The 21164-nt window shown below is 37.0% G+C and overlaps 1 protein-coding gene across 2 annotated transcripts; it reads left to right on the top strand.

The window, feature by feature from the left end:
• Window positions 1-480: 480 nt before the first annotated feature.
• On the top strand, window positions 481-20791 carry si:dkey-261h17.1. Of its 2 annotated transcripts, none has more exons than XM_042713470.1 (5): window positions 481-690; window positions 13146-13328; window positions 13413-13534; window positions 18062-18208; window positions 19208-20791. In XM_042713470.1, the coding sequence occupies exons 1-5, from the start codon at window positions 615-617 to the stop codon at window positions 19397-19399; spliced, it is 720 nt and encodes a 239-aa protein (XP_042569404.1). In that variant the 5' UTR covers window positions 481-614; the 3' UTR covers window positions 19400-20791. The 2 variants fall into 2 exon arrangements, with proteins under 2 accessions (XP_042569404.1, XP_042569405.1); XM_042713471.1 differs by having other exon boundaries at window positions 482-690; window positions 13413-13495.
• The last annotated feature ends 373 nt before the right edge of the window (window positions 20792-21164 follow it).

Raw genomic sequence — 21164 nt, 5'->3', positions numbered from 1 at the left:
CATGAAGCCCTCGTATAACCCTCTGTGTACCAATGGATGAAAATCATAATGTTATTATGGAGTAACAAATTTTGTAAAAGTTGTAATAATATTGTAAAAGTTGTAATACTAAAATTTATCACAGTTTTCACAAAAAAAAAAAACATCAATAAAACGAACCATTATTAATGTAGTGCTAATAATAATAATTGAGCCCCAAATCCACATAATAGAATGATTTCTGAAGGATCATGTGACATATACAAATATATTTAGAAAACTACCAATGCAACCACAAAATTTCTGAAGATTAAAAAAAAACTATATAAAACATGTCAAATAAATACATAGCCACAATTATCTCTTATGCTATAAAACAAACACAACATGAAGGAGGTGCCCTTCCCTGCAAGAAGATAAGGGCGACAGAGAGAGAGAGAGAGTGAGAGAGAGAAAGAGAGAGATGTGGGGGGAGTGGAGAGGGGCCATATAAAACCCCTGGAGCACAAGCCATGCTTTATCCTGTGACCTGCTCATTTCTGTCTTAGGCACAGGAAACCCCTAAACTCTCTCAGCCTTGCCCCAGTGCCTGCACACACACACTCACACACCTCAGAGTGCTCAAAGAGACGAGAATGGCTGTACGAAGAATGAATGAGCTCTGGAAAACGATGGCTCTGGCTTTAATGTCCGGCTTTCTTTTGCTTCACAGTAAGTTCATATGAAGTCTTTTGTATACTGTACTTTAAGTTTTGTGCCTTACATGCAGCGTTTTATGATTACACACTCTTTTTATGTTCTTAGTTGATATTCTGCATCATCCATTTTCAAGCTTTTTTATTGTATGGATTTACCTTGTTTCCTCACAATTTTTAAGGAAATCATTAAGTGGATACATGTTATTTTAAGTTGTATAAAAGCATCACTGTTTTTGAATGCTAGTATTTCAGGTTTAAGTGGCTTTTATTCAATTTTACTCTAAAACAGTCTCACCTTAATTGATGTGACAGCTGGCAGTTTGTAGTGTTTACTCAGAGGAGACGGAGTTAAAAGGTTAGCGGGAAAACTCAAACAAAGAGCTCTGGCTTGGAGTGAAAACATGCCGTTGATCGTAATTGCGGGCTATATCCTGCTCTCCGTCTGGGTGGAGCTGGCTGAAACATGGGCGTATTTGTGTGTGTGTTTAGGAACTGAAGAGGTTTGAAAAGCCTGGAAACTGTCTGAGGAGTCTGTTAAGCATCTTTGTCCTGTTTTCTGTGACTACTTGTGGTGAAATTGTCCTTTTGAAAAGCAGACGTACGTGTTGATTTGTTGTAGGCTGAGATGTGGACCACAGCATTTGATTTGTGTTCTCTTGAAGGTAGATAGATGTTTACATGATCAGCCACAAGGCTGAAGACAGTTGTGCGTAAAAGGCACTCTCCTTCCAGGGAGTTTACAGCATGTCCATTATTTCAAAAAGGAGTAAAAAAAGCTGGTTTGTAAGTGACGGCCTTGTGGGCAGGGCTGAGCTGTACGCCCTATTCCCTTTTCCCAAGAGGTGAGAGTAACACTGTTTAAGGGTGGGAAGGTTTGAACACAGAGCAGTTTCTCAAGAGTATGGTGGCTGAACCGAACAAATATTTACCAGGAAACTAGTGCTGTTAAAATTGAAAAAACAAAACATTATAAAAAAAACAACAATGATTTTCTATAAGAAAAGTCATCTTAACTACAAAAACTGAGACTTCCATACCAAACAAATCCTCAAACAGCACGTAATCAGTTTTCAAGCTAAATGAAAAATTGAATTAGGCAGCCCCCACCTCCTCTTGTTAGCGAACAGAAACTTGCATAGTTAGTCAAAGCTAGAGTGTAATGTGAAATCTTAAGTTATCCTCAAGTGTTCTGCTCGGAGATTTTAATAAAAGTAATGTGAAATTGTAAACCAGCTGAATTCATTAGGCTGTAACAGCCATGCTGCTGTTAAGACTTCGGAGGTTGCAAGAAGACATTGTTAAAATTAAGCCTCTTCCTATCCCTGCTTAGAGACCGCAAAGCATTATATGTTCCATTCCCACCAGTCTGTTAAATGCTTGACAATATAGTGCAATTGGCACTCCTGTGAGATTTTGTCAATGGACGGTCAGAGCATAGCAATATGGAAATATGTGAGCATGAAGTTTTAGAACATAAAATTAATGTCTACTGTCTCTAGGACAATGTTAATTGACTGCAAATTCTTTGATGCAAGTTTTACCAAATTTTATATAAAAAAAAAAAAAAAAAACGTCAGCACCAAAAAATTATTAATTTCAACATCACTTTGGCACCATATTCAGCTCATTTCACAGGATTCCATGCCTTCACTTGAAGCTAAAACTGTTGTTTATATGTTTTAAATAACATGAATCATGACATGAAAAACCTTCAAATTATGATAACCAGATCAGTGGTTTCAGCCATGTGGACAGGCAACCACACTCTACAGTTGCTGCAGAATTAAATTAACCAAAGCTAAGTGGCTAAAAAGGGTCAAATTACATGGTATTTGAATGAGGACTCCAAGGAAAGACTCAGAAGATAGAAGTACTGCATTCCAACTGGCCACCCACGGTTTAAATGAGACAGTGACCTCCCAACACAAGTATTGGTCTTTCAGAGGTGCAACCGATGGATGGAAAGGGCAAGGAAGAATGATTCGCTATACAGCCTGTTGGCAAATGTGTTTAGCTGAGCTCACATTCTCCCCATAGTTACGTTAGCCACCCTGAATTTCAGTTACCACTTTTTCCCAAGTTAGGAGTTCACCCATTATACACCCTGGTAGCAATGTGTCATTTCAGGGGACAGGTGCCAGGATGACGGTTGGTGCTTCCCAAGCATCATGGAATATTATTGAATCTGGCTGAGATTTGAGCTCAACAGAGAGTGAGAAAACACCCCCACACGTCTTTAGCTCCCTGGCAGACCTTGCGTCCCTGGAGCAGTTATTTTCCTGGTCCTAAACCACTACTGTGGTGTATTACAGTTAGATATCTGAATAACATCCAAGGCCTAGAACAACCTAGTACCAACAGAAGCCAATTCATCCACCCTGATCTGAACCAACACATGGGAATTCCTGAACTGCACAATACAGATGATGTTTGAAGGCAATATTATTAAATACATAATGTATTTTTATCGCATTGGCCAGTACAAGCAAAGCTATTTAATGGACAGCAGATGCGTATTTTAATTGGTTTAGATACACAAAGACACAGTCAAGGCACACAGGAAGAGGAAATTCATGCATGCCAGTGCATCATGCATGATAAAAACGGATGGATGGCAGGGGTCATTATGAAGCAAGGAGTGAAATTATGAGCTTGTGGACCTCGTGTACCTTTGTTTTTGGAACATTCTCCTAGGCTAACGAATGTGACGATGCACACTTTGGCCAATAAAACAAGCAGCTGCCATTTTCTCATGGCCTTTAGCTATTGCCTGGCATTCCTGCAGTCCCAGACCACTCCGGTGAGGTAAAGGCATGTACCCAGGGGTGTGAAGCCTATACACAAATGTTGTAGGATATCTTACATCACTCCGATTTGGGTGTGCTTGGTCTCTGGCTTTTTAGTGATGCATATTGATTGAAACTGAAAGGGTGGAAAAACAAGCAGTTCATTCTCTGATTATGGCTTGATTAGTTAGGGGCACAATTTCTGGCAACATTGTTGACTTGACTGTACAGACGCTACTGTAAGAGAACTGAAAAGAGTTGGACGATGACATCAATGAATCAGCAATGAACTGACATTAACTGATAAACTGACTGTTTTCTATTGTCCTCTTGCATTATCAGCACACGTTTTTCACTGTAAAGCTGCTTTTACACAATCTGCATTGTATAAAGCGCTATATAAATAAAGGTGACAACTTGAAAAGTTCATCTGAGCAAACAGTAATTATGACAAGCTGCATGTTTAGACATTTATGTCCATCACGTCACTTATAATTAAGAAAATGGCACAAAACAACTATTAAGAAGCATATTATGAACAAATTTAAAATTACAACTAACAGTCATGTTTAATTAGTACATCATCTTAAATGAGAACAACAAGACAATCTGGATACATAACAGGGTTTGTTGTTGTCGCTCTTGTGAGTCTGTTATTCACTAGTTCCCCTGGCACTCCAGTGAAGTTTTGCTGTTATTGTGTCTCTCACAGCTGGCATGCAGTTTCCAACCGCTCTCACTCTGACACTGTGCTCTGGTAATATGACTATACAAAAACCTGAGTCCAAACATTAGTGTGTAATTAGCCTGTGGTTCAACAAAATCTGTAACCAGCGGAAACTCTAAGACACCAGTTGGGCCCAGTCATCATATTAGTCAAATAGCAACTTGGAAAGTGATGGCAAAGTTTCATATCCTCAGAAACTTTAATTATAACCTTCAAGTTTAAATGTGTTCACTTTGATAAGAAACTTATGTAACATGCTTTATGTAGACAAATATTTGTGTATTTTCCGTGATTAAGGTAAAAAAAATAATCTTAATAAATGGTCCAACAGATATATAAATAAATTAAATATAAATCAGTAAGAGTAAGTAATGCTCATGTTATTACATACATATAAAATATTATGTTATATTAAAATGTATATTATTTACTATCAAATGAAATACATATTAGAAAACTGTACCCTATTTGTGGACAGAGCCTTTTCATTAATTGCTTATTACATTCAAAGATTGAGTTATATTATTGTTGTGTTTTAGTAATACTCATTATATGCATGTAACTTTATTGATAATTTTGCACTTCTATGGTGGATTTTGCCTGAGGAATAAACAGAGTTGATGTGGCTTGGCTAAGCCTCTTTAACCAGTGGGGTAATTGCCGGGGTAATTAATGTTCAGCAAGCAGCACAACACTGGGGCAATTCTACCTAATGTTCTCTAATTGAAAACATAAGATTGTAGCCTTTGCTTGCCATCAAAAGCACAAGGACTTTCTCGTGTCTTTCCTCCTTAAACACCGCATTACAGAGCCCAGGGGATTTGTTATGGTTAGCCAGAAAGTGAGAGAGTGGGCAAAACCCAAACCCAGTTCTTGTGATGAGAAGTAAAAAAAAAAAGGCAGAAAGAAAAAAGATAGTCGCACCAACACCCCAACACTTGTCTTTCTATTGTGGCCTTTTCTCCAAGCATTGTATAAGTTGAGCATGGCAGCGGATCAAACATTTAGATATCCAGTTACATTGTCTGAATCAATCTGCATGATGATGTCACAGAACAAGAGCTTGGAAATAGTCCATGGACAGCTGCAGCCACGCAATGCTTGTGGTGCTGACAGTAAGCTGCTAAAGGAGGCGGCAGCTGGCAGTTAGAGGGGGGTGACAAGAAGACGCTTGTTTTGGACAGTAGGGGGTGCTCTATAAAAAAAACAACAACAAGGTTTAAAGTATTAAAAACACAAAAAAGTGTTAAAAATACACAAAAATATTATAGATTTGTTGTTCTCAACTGGTTTGGCCATGAGACCCTCATTTTCATGACCCACTTTTTTAGGATATATATATATATATCAACAAGGTTATATATATATTATTTATATATATAATATATATTTACTTAAAATACAAATTAATTGTAAAAATATGACTAAATAATGATGAATAAACAGCCTATAAGGAAAGGCTAGCAGTCCCAAACTAGTTTTTGTTCTTTAAATTAAGTTGGTATGAGCCACGACAGTCATTTAGACATATACAAATTAACACAAAGTGAAAATAACATGACATTTTTGGGGTTATGGTAACAATAGTTACCATGGTGAATTTAATATACTAACATAGACTGTTCATGAAACATGGAAACTGCTCCTGAATCCACCTTTTTTCCTCAACGCGAAAGTAAGCCTATGGGTGAGACTTCCGTTTCATTAGCCGCTATAGGTAAATAACGAGGAGAATAACAACGTGCAGTAAACGGTAAAACTGTTTGCAGTACAAACCAGTGTGTTCTTAATTAAGATAACAGATAAAATAGTATGATAGGATACATCAATTGTCAATATCAAGCAGCAAACAAACTGTTTTGTACAGCTAAAAATAGCTGGACGCAAATGAGACCGGAAGCTAGACCCATATAATTTACAAATGGCGGCGCCCATTTTTACGTCAGGAAAAAGGTGGATAGAATGAATATCATACCGGCGGGGCTTACCGATAGGTCAATTACATATACATCTCGAATTGAGTCCAAAGGGCTCAGGAATGGGAGCACTGTGTGAATGGTTAGCACACTGTCTATAGTTTCTATCTGGTATACCTACATCCTGTCTGGCTTGGGGAACATTCCACGCTTGACACTGATTTGATTAATTCCTTCACCCCGTTTTTGTTTTGTCAGAAAACAACTGGGCTGTGGGCTCATTGCTAAGTAAACTCTCAGGATCAGTATGCTCACAAATGGAAATAGTTCTCCCATAGTTGGCGTGGATAAAGTGACCACTGGATTTGTAGTGTGTCAGTTAAAAGTGCCCTTAAAGTTCTTTGACCTTTTGAAAAATAACATTTTGTGATTGCACTAACAGTAAATCACAGGGGCTTCAGCTGGAAGATTTTTAAAATAAACCATTGAAAAAGACAACAAATACTACTAAAAAAGTGGAATGTGAAATGAGAAAAGCCAAGTCATCTTTGAAATTTTTATAACTTCAAATGATGCATGGATTGATGACAGAATGACAGAACGATAGATAGAATGATAGAATGACAGAACGATGTAAGTGAACATATAGAGCTCAGACCTGCTTAATAGAGAGCACTGGGCTGCAGCTGACTGTCATCACAAAGACATGCTCTCTTCGGCCTGGGTGGAGAAGCGATGAGTCCCAGGATGCTGTTCAGCCAAACCGGCTGCAGACGTCAAAGCCTGATGATAAGCACAAAGTACACTGGTAGGAGAATGCTTCCCTTAACATCTGTGCATCTGGAGATGGAGAGAGATGGACTCCACCCTGCTGGACAATACATTAGTGATTATTAGAGTGATTACTGATGCTTTTGAGTTGGCTACATCCATCATCACACTCTTTCCTCTTTCACTAAGCTGTATATTTAGGTTTCTCCTGTTTCAAGCAGACCCAGAGGTAGGTCAGAGATAAGAGATCTTGAGATGGCCTTCTGTCCCGCTAGATAATCACATCACAGATCTGTGTGAGGACAGAAGAACAAGAGGAGGGCTCTGTTAGGAAGACTATCCCAAAGTTCAACAAGCTTGTGATTTAAGCATTAATGGGGCTAGAGATTAAAAACATGAGCCGTGAAAGGCAGATCGCTTATCGCTGCATTCCTACTGAGGATTGAGTTTAGAATACCATCCAGAAATCCTCCAGAGTCAGAATGAAAGCAGACATGCCCCTAGATTCCCAGAAATAAATGTCTCTGGGAAAATTGCAGTGACATCATTTTTAGTCTTATGAGTAGGCCCATAGGACATTTATAGAGACAATGATCAAAAAATAACCTAGAAAGCTTTAAAGTCCAATTAAAAAAAGGTTATCTGGAGTTCTTCTGCCATCTTTCTAGCTCCACACAACTACATAAAGGTAAAAAAAGACAAAAAAAATCCTAAACCTAAAAAACTACAACCAAGTCTTAAAGGAACAGTTGACCCAAAAAATGAAAATTCTATTATCTGCATAATTGACAAAAGTAAATGACAGAATTTTAATTTTATTTTTGGTGTATTATTTTTTTGATGTGGTTATTTTTTTATAACCTTAAGCATTTTATGTGCATATCTCATGTTTCCAGGGATTCTGGAAGAAGGAGGAGGCTTTAACTCTCAGGTTTATATCAGAGCTGTCAGAACATATCTGGCTAAGCTTACTGGCATCCATTCAGGCACAGCTGAGAGCATGGGGGATTTTGAGAGTCTTTGCCTGAGATTGTCTCATTACATCAGCCCAGACGTTCCAGAACACCATGGAATGGATTAGAATGATTCAGAAATCTGGAGAGCACATTTGGTCCCTGTTGTGTCACTTTCCTTAGGAAAACAATGATTCTGGTCATATTTCTGTTCTACTGGTGAATGAAAAACACGCACCAAAGCGGTTAGGTGGAGTCACGTACTATCACTCTTCCAGAACTTTGTTTGTGTTTGCTGTCGGAGCATCCAGATGTCAGTTTGATGACCAGATTTCACTGCATCACAAATTGTGAAATATTAGCTATGTCAAGATGGTTATCTCATTTGGGATGAAAATTTGATGGGTTGAGTTTTATGCTTGTTTGGACTAAGACAACTCACATACTTTATCCAATCAGAACCTACATTCTCCAATTTCTGTATCATACTGCCATGGTTACTGCATTAATAAATCCCCATTATTAATCTCTATCCTTCATCTCCAGCATAACGCCTTAGACTCTGTGCATATTTGAGGGTGTGTGCAAGTATATGTGTGATGAATGTAGCTATAAAGTGGCATGACTGAAGACCAAAGTTAGTTTAGTAGCTTTGAAGTGAGACATCAAGACAGATGTGAGTGCAACAGGCATTTCTTTATGCATTTTGTAACTTTAAATCTGTACAAAATAATATCAAGATGTTTGTAAACAATTTATGCAGTTTAATGTGACTAGTTATAGATTTTATGCATAAATAAATGCATATTATGAGTGTATGCAGAAGCTTTATGCATAAAACCTACATAACATTTACAGGTGCATCTTAATAAATTAGAATGTCGTGGAAAAGTTAATTTATTTCAGTAATTCAACTCAAATTGTGAAACTTGTGTATTAAATAAATTCAGTGCACACAAACTTAAGTAGTTTAAGTCTTTGGCTCTTTTAATTGTGATGATTTTGACTCACATTTAACAAAAACCCACCAATTCACTATCTCAACAAATTAGAATATGGTGACATGCCAATCAGCTAATCAACTCAAAACACCTGCAAAGGTTTCCTGAGCCTTCAAAATGGTCTCTCAGTTTGGTTCAGTAGGCTACACAATCATGGGGAAGACTGCTGATCTGACAGTTGTCCAGAAGACAATCATTGACCCCCTTCACAAGGAGGGTAAGCCACAAACATTCATTGCCAAAGAATCTGACTGTTCACAGAGTGCTGTATCCAAGCATGTTAACAGAAAATTGAGTGGAAGGAAAAAGTTTGGAAGAAAAAGATGCACAACCAACCGAGATAACCACAGCCTTATGAGGACTGTCAAGCAAAATCAATTCAAGAATTTGAGTGAACTTCGCAAGGAATGGACTGAGGCTGGGGTCAAGGCATCAAGAGCCACCACACACAGACACAACAAGGAATTTGGCTAAGGAATTTCCTCTGAACCACTCGTCAAGGAATTTTAACGTCAGAGGTGTCTTACCTGAGCTAAGGAGAAGAAGAACTGGTGGTCCAAAGTCCTCTTTTTAGATGAGAGCAAGTTTTGTATTTCATTTGTAAACCAAGGTCCTAGAGTCTGGAGGAAGGGTGGAGAAGCTCATGGCCCAAGTTGCTTGAAGTCCAGTGTTAAGTTTCCACAGTCTGTGATGATTTGGGGTGCAATGCCATCTGCTGGTGTTGGTTCATTCAAGTCACTGCACCCGTTTACCAAGAAATTTTGGAGCACTTTTTGAAGATGCTGATTTCATTTTCCAGCAGGATTTGGCACCTGCCCACACTGCCAAAAGCACCACAAGTTGGTTAAATGACCATGGTGATGGTATGCTTGACTGGCCAGCAAACTCACCAGACCTGAAGCCCATTGTCAAGGAAAATGAGAAACCAGAGACCAAAAAAAATGCAGATGAGCAGAAGGCCACTGTCAAAGAAACCTAGGCTTCCATTCCACCTCAGCAGTGCCACAAACTGATCACCTCCATGCCACACCGAATTAAGGCAGTAATTAAAGCCAAAGGAGTCCCTACCAAGTATTGAGTACATGTACAGTAAATGATCATACTTTCCAGAAGGCCAACAATTCACTAAAAATGTTTTTTCTATTGGTCTTACTGTATGAAGTATTCTAATTTGTTGAGATAGTGAATTGGTGAGTTTTTGTTAAATGTGAGCCAAAATCATCACAATTAAAAGAACTAAAGACTTAAACTACTTCTGTCTGTGTGCACTGAATTTATTTAATACACAAGTTTCACAATTTGAGTTGAATTACTGAAATAAATAAACTATTCCATGACATTCTTATTTAGTGAGATGCACCTGTATGTATTTTATGCAAGAACAAATTTAAGCATAAAATTTATGCATACACTCAGAGAGCACACTTCCCGACTGCCCACATAAAAACTGGAAAGTACTTTCTCGATTTGGCAAACTTAGATTTGACTGGCTGACTTCATGCAACACAAGGTTTTTATCAGTCCGCCTGGAAACAAAATTGTGTCCACAAGGTTTAATCAGAGGTCCCCTGGCAATGAGGGAAAACATTTACATGGAAATTCACTGGTTAGTAAAGAAGACTTACTCCCAAATTATCTAGGATTACTTAATTCACCACAATTATCAGTGTTCACTGCTATATGGATGGATGATGGATTCCCTGTAGTGTAAGATACCAAGAAAACACACCTTTTGGTTATTTTGCATTTGTATTTTAGCAATTAACATCTAGCTAATTTACCTTAAAATCCTAAATTACATAACTATGATGAACTAATTAGATTTTCTTATAACACTTGGGACAAAAAGTATGGAAAACAGGACATTGCTAGTGTGCTTGATCATGTGTTGCTGGGAGTGGAATTTAGTTTTGTACACAGTTAAAGACGTTCGTCATCGTACACATTAAAAAAGAATGTGCCGCTTCTCATTTGTAGAAACACACAAATACAGAAGTATACAAGGGTGTTCATGTACACTGGTCTTGTTTATGTGATGTTAGGAGAAGAGGGAACATTCTTCCTAACAATTATTATATCAATAAACATGTCAGGTTTTGGCTTGTGTAAGTCAGCGCTTAGTTTTATTAACATTTTTAAGAGCTGTAGGATGCTAGCCCAGTTCAGCCAATTAAAATATATGGTTAGCCATGCACAGTTTCAAGTCCGATAGATGTGCTTACACGATATTCAGGGTGTTTCTGTAATGAGGGAGGGGTGCTTCAAGCTGTGAGTGTGGGTGAGGCCTATCATGGTGGCCATGCACCCATAAAATCACAAAATGCTAAGATTCACAAACAGAAAATGAGCTATTACTAGGAGATTTGAACTTGACCAAACACAGATGGTCATTTCTTGGTGTTAACTAAAAAAAAAATTCATTGTTCCAGCACCGCTGCCTTAAAATATAATGAACTTGATACAGTCACACCTCTTGAGACAAAAGCAGAATCAGTTTCTGATCAGACTATGGCAGATATCTTAGTATTGCTAGTTAGACCACCCAGCATGAGCTCCAGATGGCATTCTAAAGCCTGCATGACAAGTTTGATGGCAAAATGTGTGGTGTCCTAAATGACACCAGAAATTGTTCTAGATTTAGAGCTTGGCTGCTCAAATCCCAAATGCCAAAAAAATCTTTGTCTACTCTTTGCGCACAGAATTTCTGGCACGTTATCACAAGAATTAATTTCTAGTTGTCCCCTGTTCCTTAAAAAACAATATGCATGTAAACATGACTTTAGTGTGGAAAATAATCACAATCTATTATGTGTAATAAAAAACCTTGACTGTGTCAGTCAAAAGTGAAAACTTAATTCGTTTTTCTTATAATATTACTTTTAGCAAGCATTCAAGTTCAATGACTGTTGGATATGGTGTAGTTAGTTGAGGATACATCACCTAAAACAAACAGGCAAATTAATTCATTTGTACTTTACACCCGGCCACTCGCTTCCTGCATTCCACGACTCAAGACATAACTCTTTACTAAAGAGTGTGGTAATGTACAACAAAGACAAAGGTCTTGACTTTTCGAGGGTGATGTTTATTTGCTTAGTCGGTGTCAGGAGCATTACCCCCCTGCTTAAGTTATTAATAATGCAGAGTGGCTGTGCAAACAAGGCACATTTTTGTAAAGGGGGGAGACAGAAGGCATTAAATAACAGTCAGAAAGGGCCAGGCTTTTTTAACCTCTTCTTAACCTCAGGGTGCACCTACCACCCACATGCTAGCAAACACTGAGCAGCAGCCTCTGAATAAGAAGGATCTGACACTCTGGCCAAATACTGCAAACCCTTATTGATTGCATGATATACAAAGTGGGTGGCATGAAAATTTTTACTAAAATCCAAACTGTACCATTTTGCAAAACTTTTTAAATTATTATTTTTTTAATTAATAGTTTTGTTATAATTTCGTAAATTATCATATATTTTCATTAAGAGGGTTGCCTGCATCAGTGCTATGTATGCAGAAGTTATAGCACCTGTCCATGGCAAATGAAAATATATTTTATCTCAATTGAGAAAGTTAATTTTGAATTTAATATAAAAACATTACATCACATTCTAAACAGAAAAACAAGAACAAAATGCAACAAGTACAATCCAATTCACGAACAAATTACTTTTATGAACAAATTCTCTTAAGTAAATCAAAAACATACAACACAACCAGTGCAGTGTGATTCACATACAAATGACTCTAATGAACAAATTATTTTTAGTGAAATAAAAACATACGGCGTAACCAGTATAGTCCCATCATGAACAAATGACTCCTATGGGCCAATTCTTTTCAGTCAATTAGAAACATACAAAACAACCAGTGTAGCATATTTCCTGAAACAAACACTCTTTTGAGTCAGTTATTTTAATGAATGGTTCAAAAAGTCAAGTTACCAGTTTGAATCAGAGTGAGAATTTCATGTCAGCAAAATGGACATATAACTGAAATGAACACTGGAATTGAATCTGAATCTAATTAAAACTAAACAAATCAAGTTCTTGTGAGTGAGAATTAAATATACTGATGTGCTGCTCTCTAAAACCAATAAATATTCAATAGGAAGTACAACACCACTGGGAAAAAAATGAGCTATTTTCAAGCGAATTAAACGAGACGGCACATTAAACGCAATTTTGCGCAAATTTATCAGGTTCTTCATTATTTATGTAATATGAAGCTACATAATTCACCAAGGTGAGGTGGAAGTGCAACCTAAAGCTTGTCTTATTTGACATTATCTTGAACATTTTCTGTGTTTCCATATAGGTTGCTGGGGACAGGACCAGACAAATCAGACCATTTCGGGAGCTAATGAGACTACAGTTCCATCAACACAATCTCCATCAACAGGTTCAAAAGCAGGTCCAACAATACAACCAACTTCTGTAACTGCTGTTCAAGGAAAAAATGTCCCAAGCCAGCGAAGTTCTCTTAACATTAGTGGAACGAGTATGAGCCCTCAAGATTGTCCCTAAATTAATTTCTTATGTTTTTAGTTGGTGATACTACTAATTCTTGATTCTTTGGTTTTAGAATCTCAGTCAGTCAACACTTCTGAAGCCACCCTGACTACATCTCTACCAGGAGGACAAGCCCTGTACACCAATGACTCTAATGTAAATGTGAAAGAAAAAATACAGATGGCGAACAATATGGTAGCCTATATGAATTAGAATTCTGGGAGGAAAAAAAAGGTCAGAAAGAATGTAGATTTGCTATTTCAGTTAAGAACTATCAGAGTTGTTTTGTGTGTGTGTGTGTGTGTGTGTGTGTGTGTGTGTGTGTGTGTGTGTGTGTGTGTGTGTGTGTGTGTGTGTCTGTGTGTGTGTGTGTGTGTGTTGTTTGGTCAACCAGGGCTCCAAACTGCGACTAAAACGGTTGCATTTGTGACCAAAAATATAACAGGTAAAGCTGTCAGCTGTGTGGATATTGGCAATATTGTTAACAATTCTAGTTTATAATCATTAATAATGTGGTTCCTTCTTAACAAGATCTTAGGTCTATGCTTTGTTTTGTTAATGTTTGGATTTCATTATTTGAAGCGCACTTTCCGTCCAGTAATCACAAAAAGCTTTGTTACTTTTTAGTAAACAAAGTATCAGCTTTAAAATTATTAAAAATTCATAACGAAATACAAACAATAATTAAAGTTTTTGGCGTTCTTTAATGCGATCGTTTTAGCGTTCAAGTGGCAAGTAGGCTACCATTTAATCTTTCTCTTTATTACTATAGTACATAATAAAGATGAATTAACATCAAAATGCAGGCTATTTTATAAAAGAGCCTACAGTACAACTTACTGAAATGTCTTGTGTAAAAGCTCTTTCAGTGTTTCAAACTGCAGAAAATGTGTAAAGCTTGTAAACATTGCAACATAATATAAATTTTCCCTTAGAATAACCATTCGGTGTCCATAAGCTCATCAGTCAGCTAGAAAAATAACTATAAAGAGGAACATTTTGCTATATTTATGCGCTATTGCATTTTAATATTTTTACTTAACCTGTTGTCTACATGATTCAACTCCTCCTATAAAATTGCATTTTACTAATTAAGATAAACAGACTGAAAGTGTGAAAGACATACACTCTCAAAAATAAAGGTGCTTAAAAGGTTCTTCACAAAAGCATTTTTTGGTTCCACAAAGAACCATTCAGTCAAAGGTTCTTTAAAGAACCATCTCTTTCTCAACTTTTTATAATCTGAAGAACCTTCTTTCGCCACAAAGAACCTCATGTGAAACGTAAAGGTTCTTCAGATGTTAAAGGTTCTTTATGAAACCATTTAGACAAAAAAGGTTATTTTATGGCACCGTGAAGCACCTTTATTTTTAATAGTGTATGACAACATTTACAGGATGCATTGAGGAACCCAAACTGGCCAAGTGATGCTTATGGTCCATGATATTCAGTTCATTTGACCAATGCTAATTTAATTAATAAATTATTACTACTATGAAATATACCATACTAAAATCCATGTACTCTTCTTTCAAAAATACCATTGTACTGCCTTTATTAATAATAACATATTACCATCATAGAACCATGGTACTGCCATTTGTAAGGAGAGTACTATAAATATAATTTTATATGCAAAAAAAGTACCACAATATTACCATTTGATACCATTAATGTACCACTGTACCTACAAAATACATTTCTTTGCAAAGGAACATTGTGTTACTGCATTTATATTTTAATTTACATGTTCATATGTTACAGTGAGGCTATTTCAGCATCATACAAATGTACCCATCCCGTATTTACCCCAAAAAGTCATCAGAAACTATCTAAACTCCACTATTCTGTATCTCTACAAGGCGTTACAAGTATTTCTACTTTGCCGACCCAAACCAACGGACAGAGTGACTTCAGACGTTTTAAGTTGCTGTAATCTGCATCCATTTACATTAGAAAGGAAGGAAGCTTTATGTCTGAGAGGATAAAGTTTAGCAGGGCAGTTTGAGCTGTTGATGCCTGTGAGCTCAGATTAGGGAGATCCTGTTTTGTCATTTGCTATAAATAATCCCTCCACACAAAAGATGAATGAGTGGGAGAGAAGAGGGGCTTCTTCTCACTGCTGCCATGTGGTTATGAACCCAGCAAAGAGGTTAGACAGAAGAAATGGGGGGAGTTGATGAGTGTCCACTGTTGGCAAGAACAGATCTGAGTTCGCTGAAAGTACTGTGGGTGAGATGACAGCTGCGATAGGTGCAGGATCAGTATTTTTTTTTCATCATGATAGGCATTGGTTATTCTGGCATGACACCATGTGCTATATCATACTGTTGTAAATGCTACAACAGTATGATATAGCACAGGAGACAGAAAACTCAGTCCTGGAGAGCCGATCTCCTGCAGAGTATAGCTCTAACTTGCCTCAACACACCTGCCTGGAAGTTTCAAGTAGGGGCCGGCGATATGGCAAAAATATCATATCACATTTATATATATATATATATATATATATATAGAGCCGATCTCCTGAAGATATATAATAATCATATATATATATATATACAAGTTATAAAAAAAAATCACAAAAAAAAAAAGAAAATAAAAACTAAGAACAAAGATACACATTACAAGTACACATAATATAAAAAAAAAATTAACAAAACGGTGCTTTATTTTTCAGGTACAGTAGGTGTATTTAGCAATAGAGTTCAAGAAATTGAATGAACAAATAAAAAATTAAGCACTATATACACTTCACTGTATAAATTATACATTGATTCTTATCAAATCAATTGTATTATAGTTCTTCAGGCAAGAGATGTTATTTTTCTCTTTGTGTTTTGTTTTATTAACATTAAAGCAATAGTTCAACCAAAAATGGAAATATTATCATCATTTACTCACTCTCAAGTTGTTTTAAACCTAAATTCGTTTCTTTCTTCTGTTGAACATAAAAGCTCTTTTGAAGAAAGTGATTAACTAAACAGTTGCTGGTCCCCAGTGACTTCCATAGTATCCAAAGTCAATGGGGACCAGCAACTGTTTGGTTACCCAGATTCTTCCAAAAAATCTGCTTGTCTGTTCAACACAAGAAAGAAATTAATACAGGTTTGGGACAACATGAGAGAGAGTAAATAATGACAGAATGTAAATTATTAGGTGAACTATACCTTTAATGCAGTGGTTCTCAATTCCAGTCCTCGGGACCCCACAGCTCTGCACATTTCGTATGCATCTCTTATTACTTCAGATGTTTGTTCTGTTCGACCATAAGTGCCCTGCGAAGTGAACTTCACAGAACATTTCGCCATGATTCCAATTCGAAGGGAGCGTATATGTTCCATTCAAAGGGCATTAAAGTGTGCAAGATGTGAATATAAATTGTATTTATTTACAGAGGTATATTATATCACATTTCACACTTCTCTAGTAAGTTTTGTCTGTGTGTGAAAATGCCACAGGCCGTGTAGCGCAAATCTGTGAATGAATGTTCTGAAGTGAAGTAAATTTCAACTGATTTCCCGTGTTCAGGGAGTAGGGAGCAATGAAGGCTGTGTAGGGACCCTGTCAATCAGAACACAGTTCATGCATGATGCTCTCTTCGAACCAGCTGGTTATCTGAATCAGGTGTGTTAAATAAGAGAGACATGCAAAATATGCAGAGCTGGGGGTCGCCAGGACTGGAATTGAGAACCACTGCTTTAATGACAAGCTGCAGCAGGTTAGTACTGTCACTTTAAGACCTGCACGCATCTAATATATACAGACAGTCAGGCACACATCTGTTTTTCTCTCAACTGTTTACGTTCACTTTAGACATAGCCAGCTGTGTTTATATGTAAACCTTGTGTGTTTTTGACAGTATAAGCACAATCAGATACTAAAGATAACTTAGTCCAGTAACCAGGTGCTGTTTGACAGGCTTTTTAGCATGTGCACACTTCAGGTTTATGAAAAATTAACTTTTGAAATAAGTGCAGTGTCTTGTCAGTGTAACTCTACAATTGAGTTAACATTTGATGTATGTCGCATTGTAGAGTATGACGGAGTATGACACATTGACGGAGGCACCAGAACTGCTACTGATAGAATGTGCGCTGTAGCATGATACTACGATATTTCTTCAAAAAAAGCAGATCGTAGAGACATTTTAATCATCCACAAACAAAAATCGTGATATCGCACACCCCTAGTTTCAAGTATACCTAGTAAGACCTTAATTAGCTGGTTAGGTGTGTTTGATTAGGGTTGGAGCTAAACTCTGCAGGACACTGGCCCTCCAGGACCGAGTTTGGTGGCCCCTGATATAGAGTCTCGTAACAGTATAATATAGAATATGAAAAATGGATATTAATTCAATGCATTTTAAGATTTGCTAAAGTTAAAATTTCACAGTGTTATTAAATCATTAGTGTTTCTAAAGACTACTTTTAAGTGAGCTTTAGATGAAAGCAAAGGTAAAATGTAAAAATAGGGGGAAATTAGCATACACAATTAAATATACAATATCTACCAATATCGGTGGCTTAATTTGTAATCAGCTTTATTTTATCAAAACAGACCTATGACAAAAATTCCTGCTTGTTGTTAGGGGACACCCAAACTGAATCAACATCACTTGATCAGATAACATACAAAATATGACTCAAAATGCTGTTGAAACTCCCCAATATTTAATCCCTGTTTTTGTTAACATCTTGGTGTTTACGTGTTTCTCTACAGCTGAATCAAGAGAATGAAAAAAATTCCTCTAGGTCTCCTGTTGTTTTCATGTCTGTGCTGGTGACCGGCTTATTGCTTGCTGCCATAATAATTGGTATATACTACTTCAAGTTCCATCGCCAAACCAACGGCAAAGGCATGAAACTGGTGAGTATCCGACTTACTGAACCCCAGAAAAACATCCCATTAATTGTAATATAATTTTTTGAGGATGTGATTGAATGTTCTAACTCAACACTATGCAAATCTTTGAAGCAAACTTACACATTCATTCACTTCCTGACATCTAAACCCTCAAACTGATGACTTTACCAACTGTATCTCCAGCACCTAGTGTTCCCAATCAAATTCCCATTTTGAACGTGTTATGCACGCATTTTAATTGCAAAATTCAGTGTACAGTATTTGGTAGGAAAATGTTGCCAAACTCGTAATTAAGAGGGAAACAATTGGCAGCATATCAGTGCAGTGCAGTTCCTCCAGCACACGCCTCATCGAATGCTCAGAACCGCACAACACATGCTAGTGAAGCACTAACTGTTTCATCTCCTTGCCAATAGTTCTAAGCTGTTTTCCTTCTCTGTTAAATGATGTGAAATGATGAAAGTGAAACAAAGTGCACTCTCGGCAGCCCTCTTACAATGGAAAAAATACTTCGATTCATAGAGCAGGATTTCATAGGCCATATGCTTCTCAATAAATGCTTTAGCTTTGAAGATGCATCAGGAAAAATATTCCATCAAACAAAAACGATTTTATGGAAGTTTTCATATTCTGTTTAAAGAACACCATGACCTTAGTTCAAGGGTCTTGTTCATCAGTTTTGATACAAAAATACTGACTTAAAATGAAAATCTTAACTTTTGTAGTTTAATGCACTCTTACGAGTCAACAGTTGTATCATTTGTGTCTATTGTTATTCATCCCAATTTTAGAAGAAACATCTCAGATAAAATTGACATTTAATAACAAACTCCATTAAGTCTCCTGAGTTATACATTTTATGCACTGGGAATACTCCTGGGGTTAACTGTCTTGAAAAATTAAAAAAATAATAAGTAGTACAAATATTAAAATAATAATAATAATAATAATAAAAGCAAAATAAAAAGTAAAATCTTTGTTTGTATTTTGTGTTTTCCACAGGCTGAGGATTCTTACATGTCTCACGAGGAGAACCAAGGCAACACTCTGGTGTCTGTGGCCCCTCTAAATCAACCCGAGCCCCAGGAGAAGCCCAGTCTTAACGGAGAGTCACAAGAGGTAGTGAAGGCCCAGACTTCTCCTGCTGCCACCAACGGCCACTCTACTACCAAAACGGCAGACACTGAGCTGTGAAGAAGCCTATCGGCCACAAAGGGTCTGGGTGAAACGCTCAGTCCCTGCTCCTTAAACTCAGCTCAATCTACTGCATATTGACCTTGGCCGTAAGAAGGGAGACAAAGACTGAAATTCCCACATTTACATGTAAATATGGCGCAAAATGTTCATACGGAACAACTTTTGAGGCAAAGTTAAAGATACGGTAATAATAATAAATATTATAGGATAAAAAATGGGATAAAATAACTGGTCAAGTAATCCTCCTCCCTATCTAAAAAAATAAATGTACACGTTTAGCCCCTTTAAGTATAATACAGTACTACTGTGGGGTGGGGACCTTTCCCATGAGTCATTGCTGGCTTCCATAAGAGCAGCCAGGGCTGGAATGGAACGCCGGGAGGATCCTTGCTTCAGTTCCAGCGCGCCACAGCTTCCAGCTGAGAGTAAATCACATCACACCATAAAGAAATGTTCAGAATTCAATGGACGTGAGTTGTGTTTTTGTTTGCGAAAGGTTGTTTGTGTGTTTCTAGACTGTATGAAACATTCTGTATGTTCGTCTATGTGTACAGTATGATTTGACTAGTTAATAGTCTTGTATAATTTTGTTAATATCACTGCATGACAAAGTAATGATTTCTGGAGTTGTTGAGTATGAGAAATCTGTTCAAGTGTCAATGCGACAACTCCATTTCATTGCTGCCTGCAAATAACCCTTAACATAAAATCCTACCAATTAGATATGCTGCACAGCCCTCTAGTGCTCAGGGTGACAGCTAAATGTTATCTGACATTTCTGAATTGAGTTACAGCTTTACCGTACTTTGTAAACCAGTATTATACTCTTTTTGTAATATTTTTATTCTTGACATTTAGATGAAGTGTTTATAGTATTGAATGACTGACTTAATCATTTGAATGACCTGCCTTAATTATTAGACATTACTCGGGTGGGTGCATTTTATTTTGTATCTACATTTGCTACTACACTGTAAAAAAGTCACAAGGCAAAGAAATTATGTAATTGGTTGCAGCCATAAAACCCTGGACCATCACTTTTGGTTTTAGTCAATTCACTCCAATCGAATGAGAGACAGTGCAGACAAAAAGAACATTTCTACACTACTTTTAAACCCAAATCTTGTTTAAATACTTCACACTTATGCACAAAATTTCTGACACAAATCTGACTAAACTTGGGGTCAAAATTTGGTGCTAGAGTGACTGTATCTCTTGAAATAAACCAACAGAAAATTATATGTTTTAAACGTATATATGTCCTTTATTTCAACTATGACATTTTGTTTTAACATTCCTGTGTTCCATCATATTTTGGATCGGTGTACTAGCACTGTATTAAACTGATGTATGTTTGTGATAAGAATAAAGTCTTGAAGAATAAATTGATATGTGCTCACTATTCATTTCTACTTTACCCCTGTGAGACCTCATCTTTGTGTGCCTTGGATCTATATGATCCAATTTTTCATTTATTTGGCTGCTAGCCTGTTTACTCAAGAATTTTTAGTTTGATATGAAATCCACACGTTTTCTCTGAATCTCTTCATCATTCTTGAACATACATGCAAAAATTTGACTGGTATCTAAAGGCCATTAGCAAACAGCTGGTTTGCATAAGAGAGGGTGATGACATCATAGAGCAGGGATTTGGGTGGGGCTCAGTGGTCGCTCATCACTTTAAGAGAAATCAAGTCAGTGTTTATGTGTTACTGACTGCTGTCCCATGCTTTCTGAGTTCTGTCACTAATCCAACGGAAAT

The sequence above is a fragment of the Cyprinus carpio genome, chromosome A23 (genome assembly GCF_018340385.1).
Source record: "Cyprinus carpio isolate SPL01 chromosome A23, ASM1834038v1, whole genome shotgun sequence".
Lineage (NCBI taxonomy): Eukaryota > Metazoa > Chordata > Actinopteri > Cypriniformes > Cyprinidae > Cyprinus > Cyprinus carpio.
Note: the sequence above shows the minus strand (reverse complement) of the source record. Positions and strands in the feature narration are given on the sequence as shown.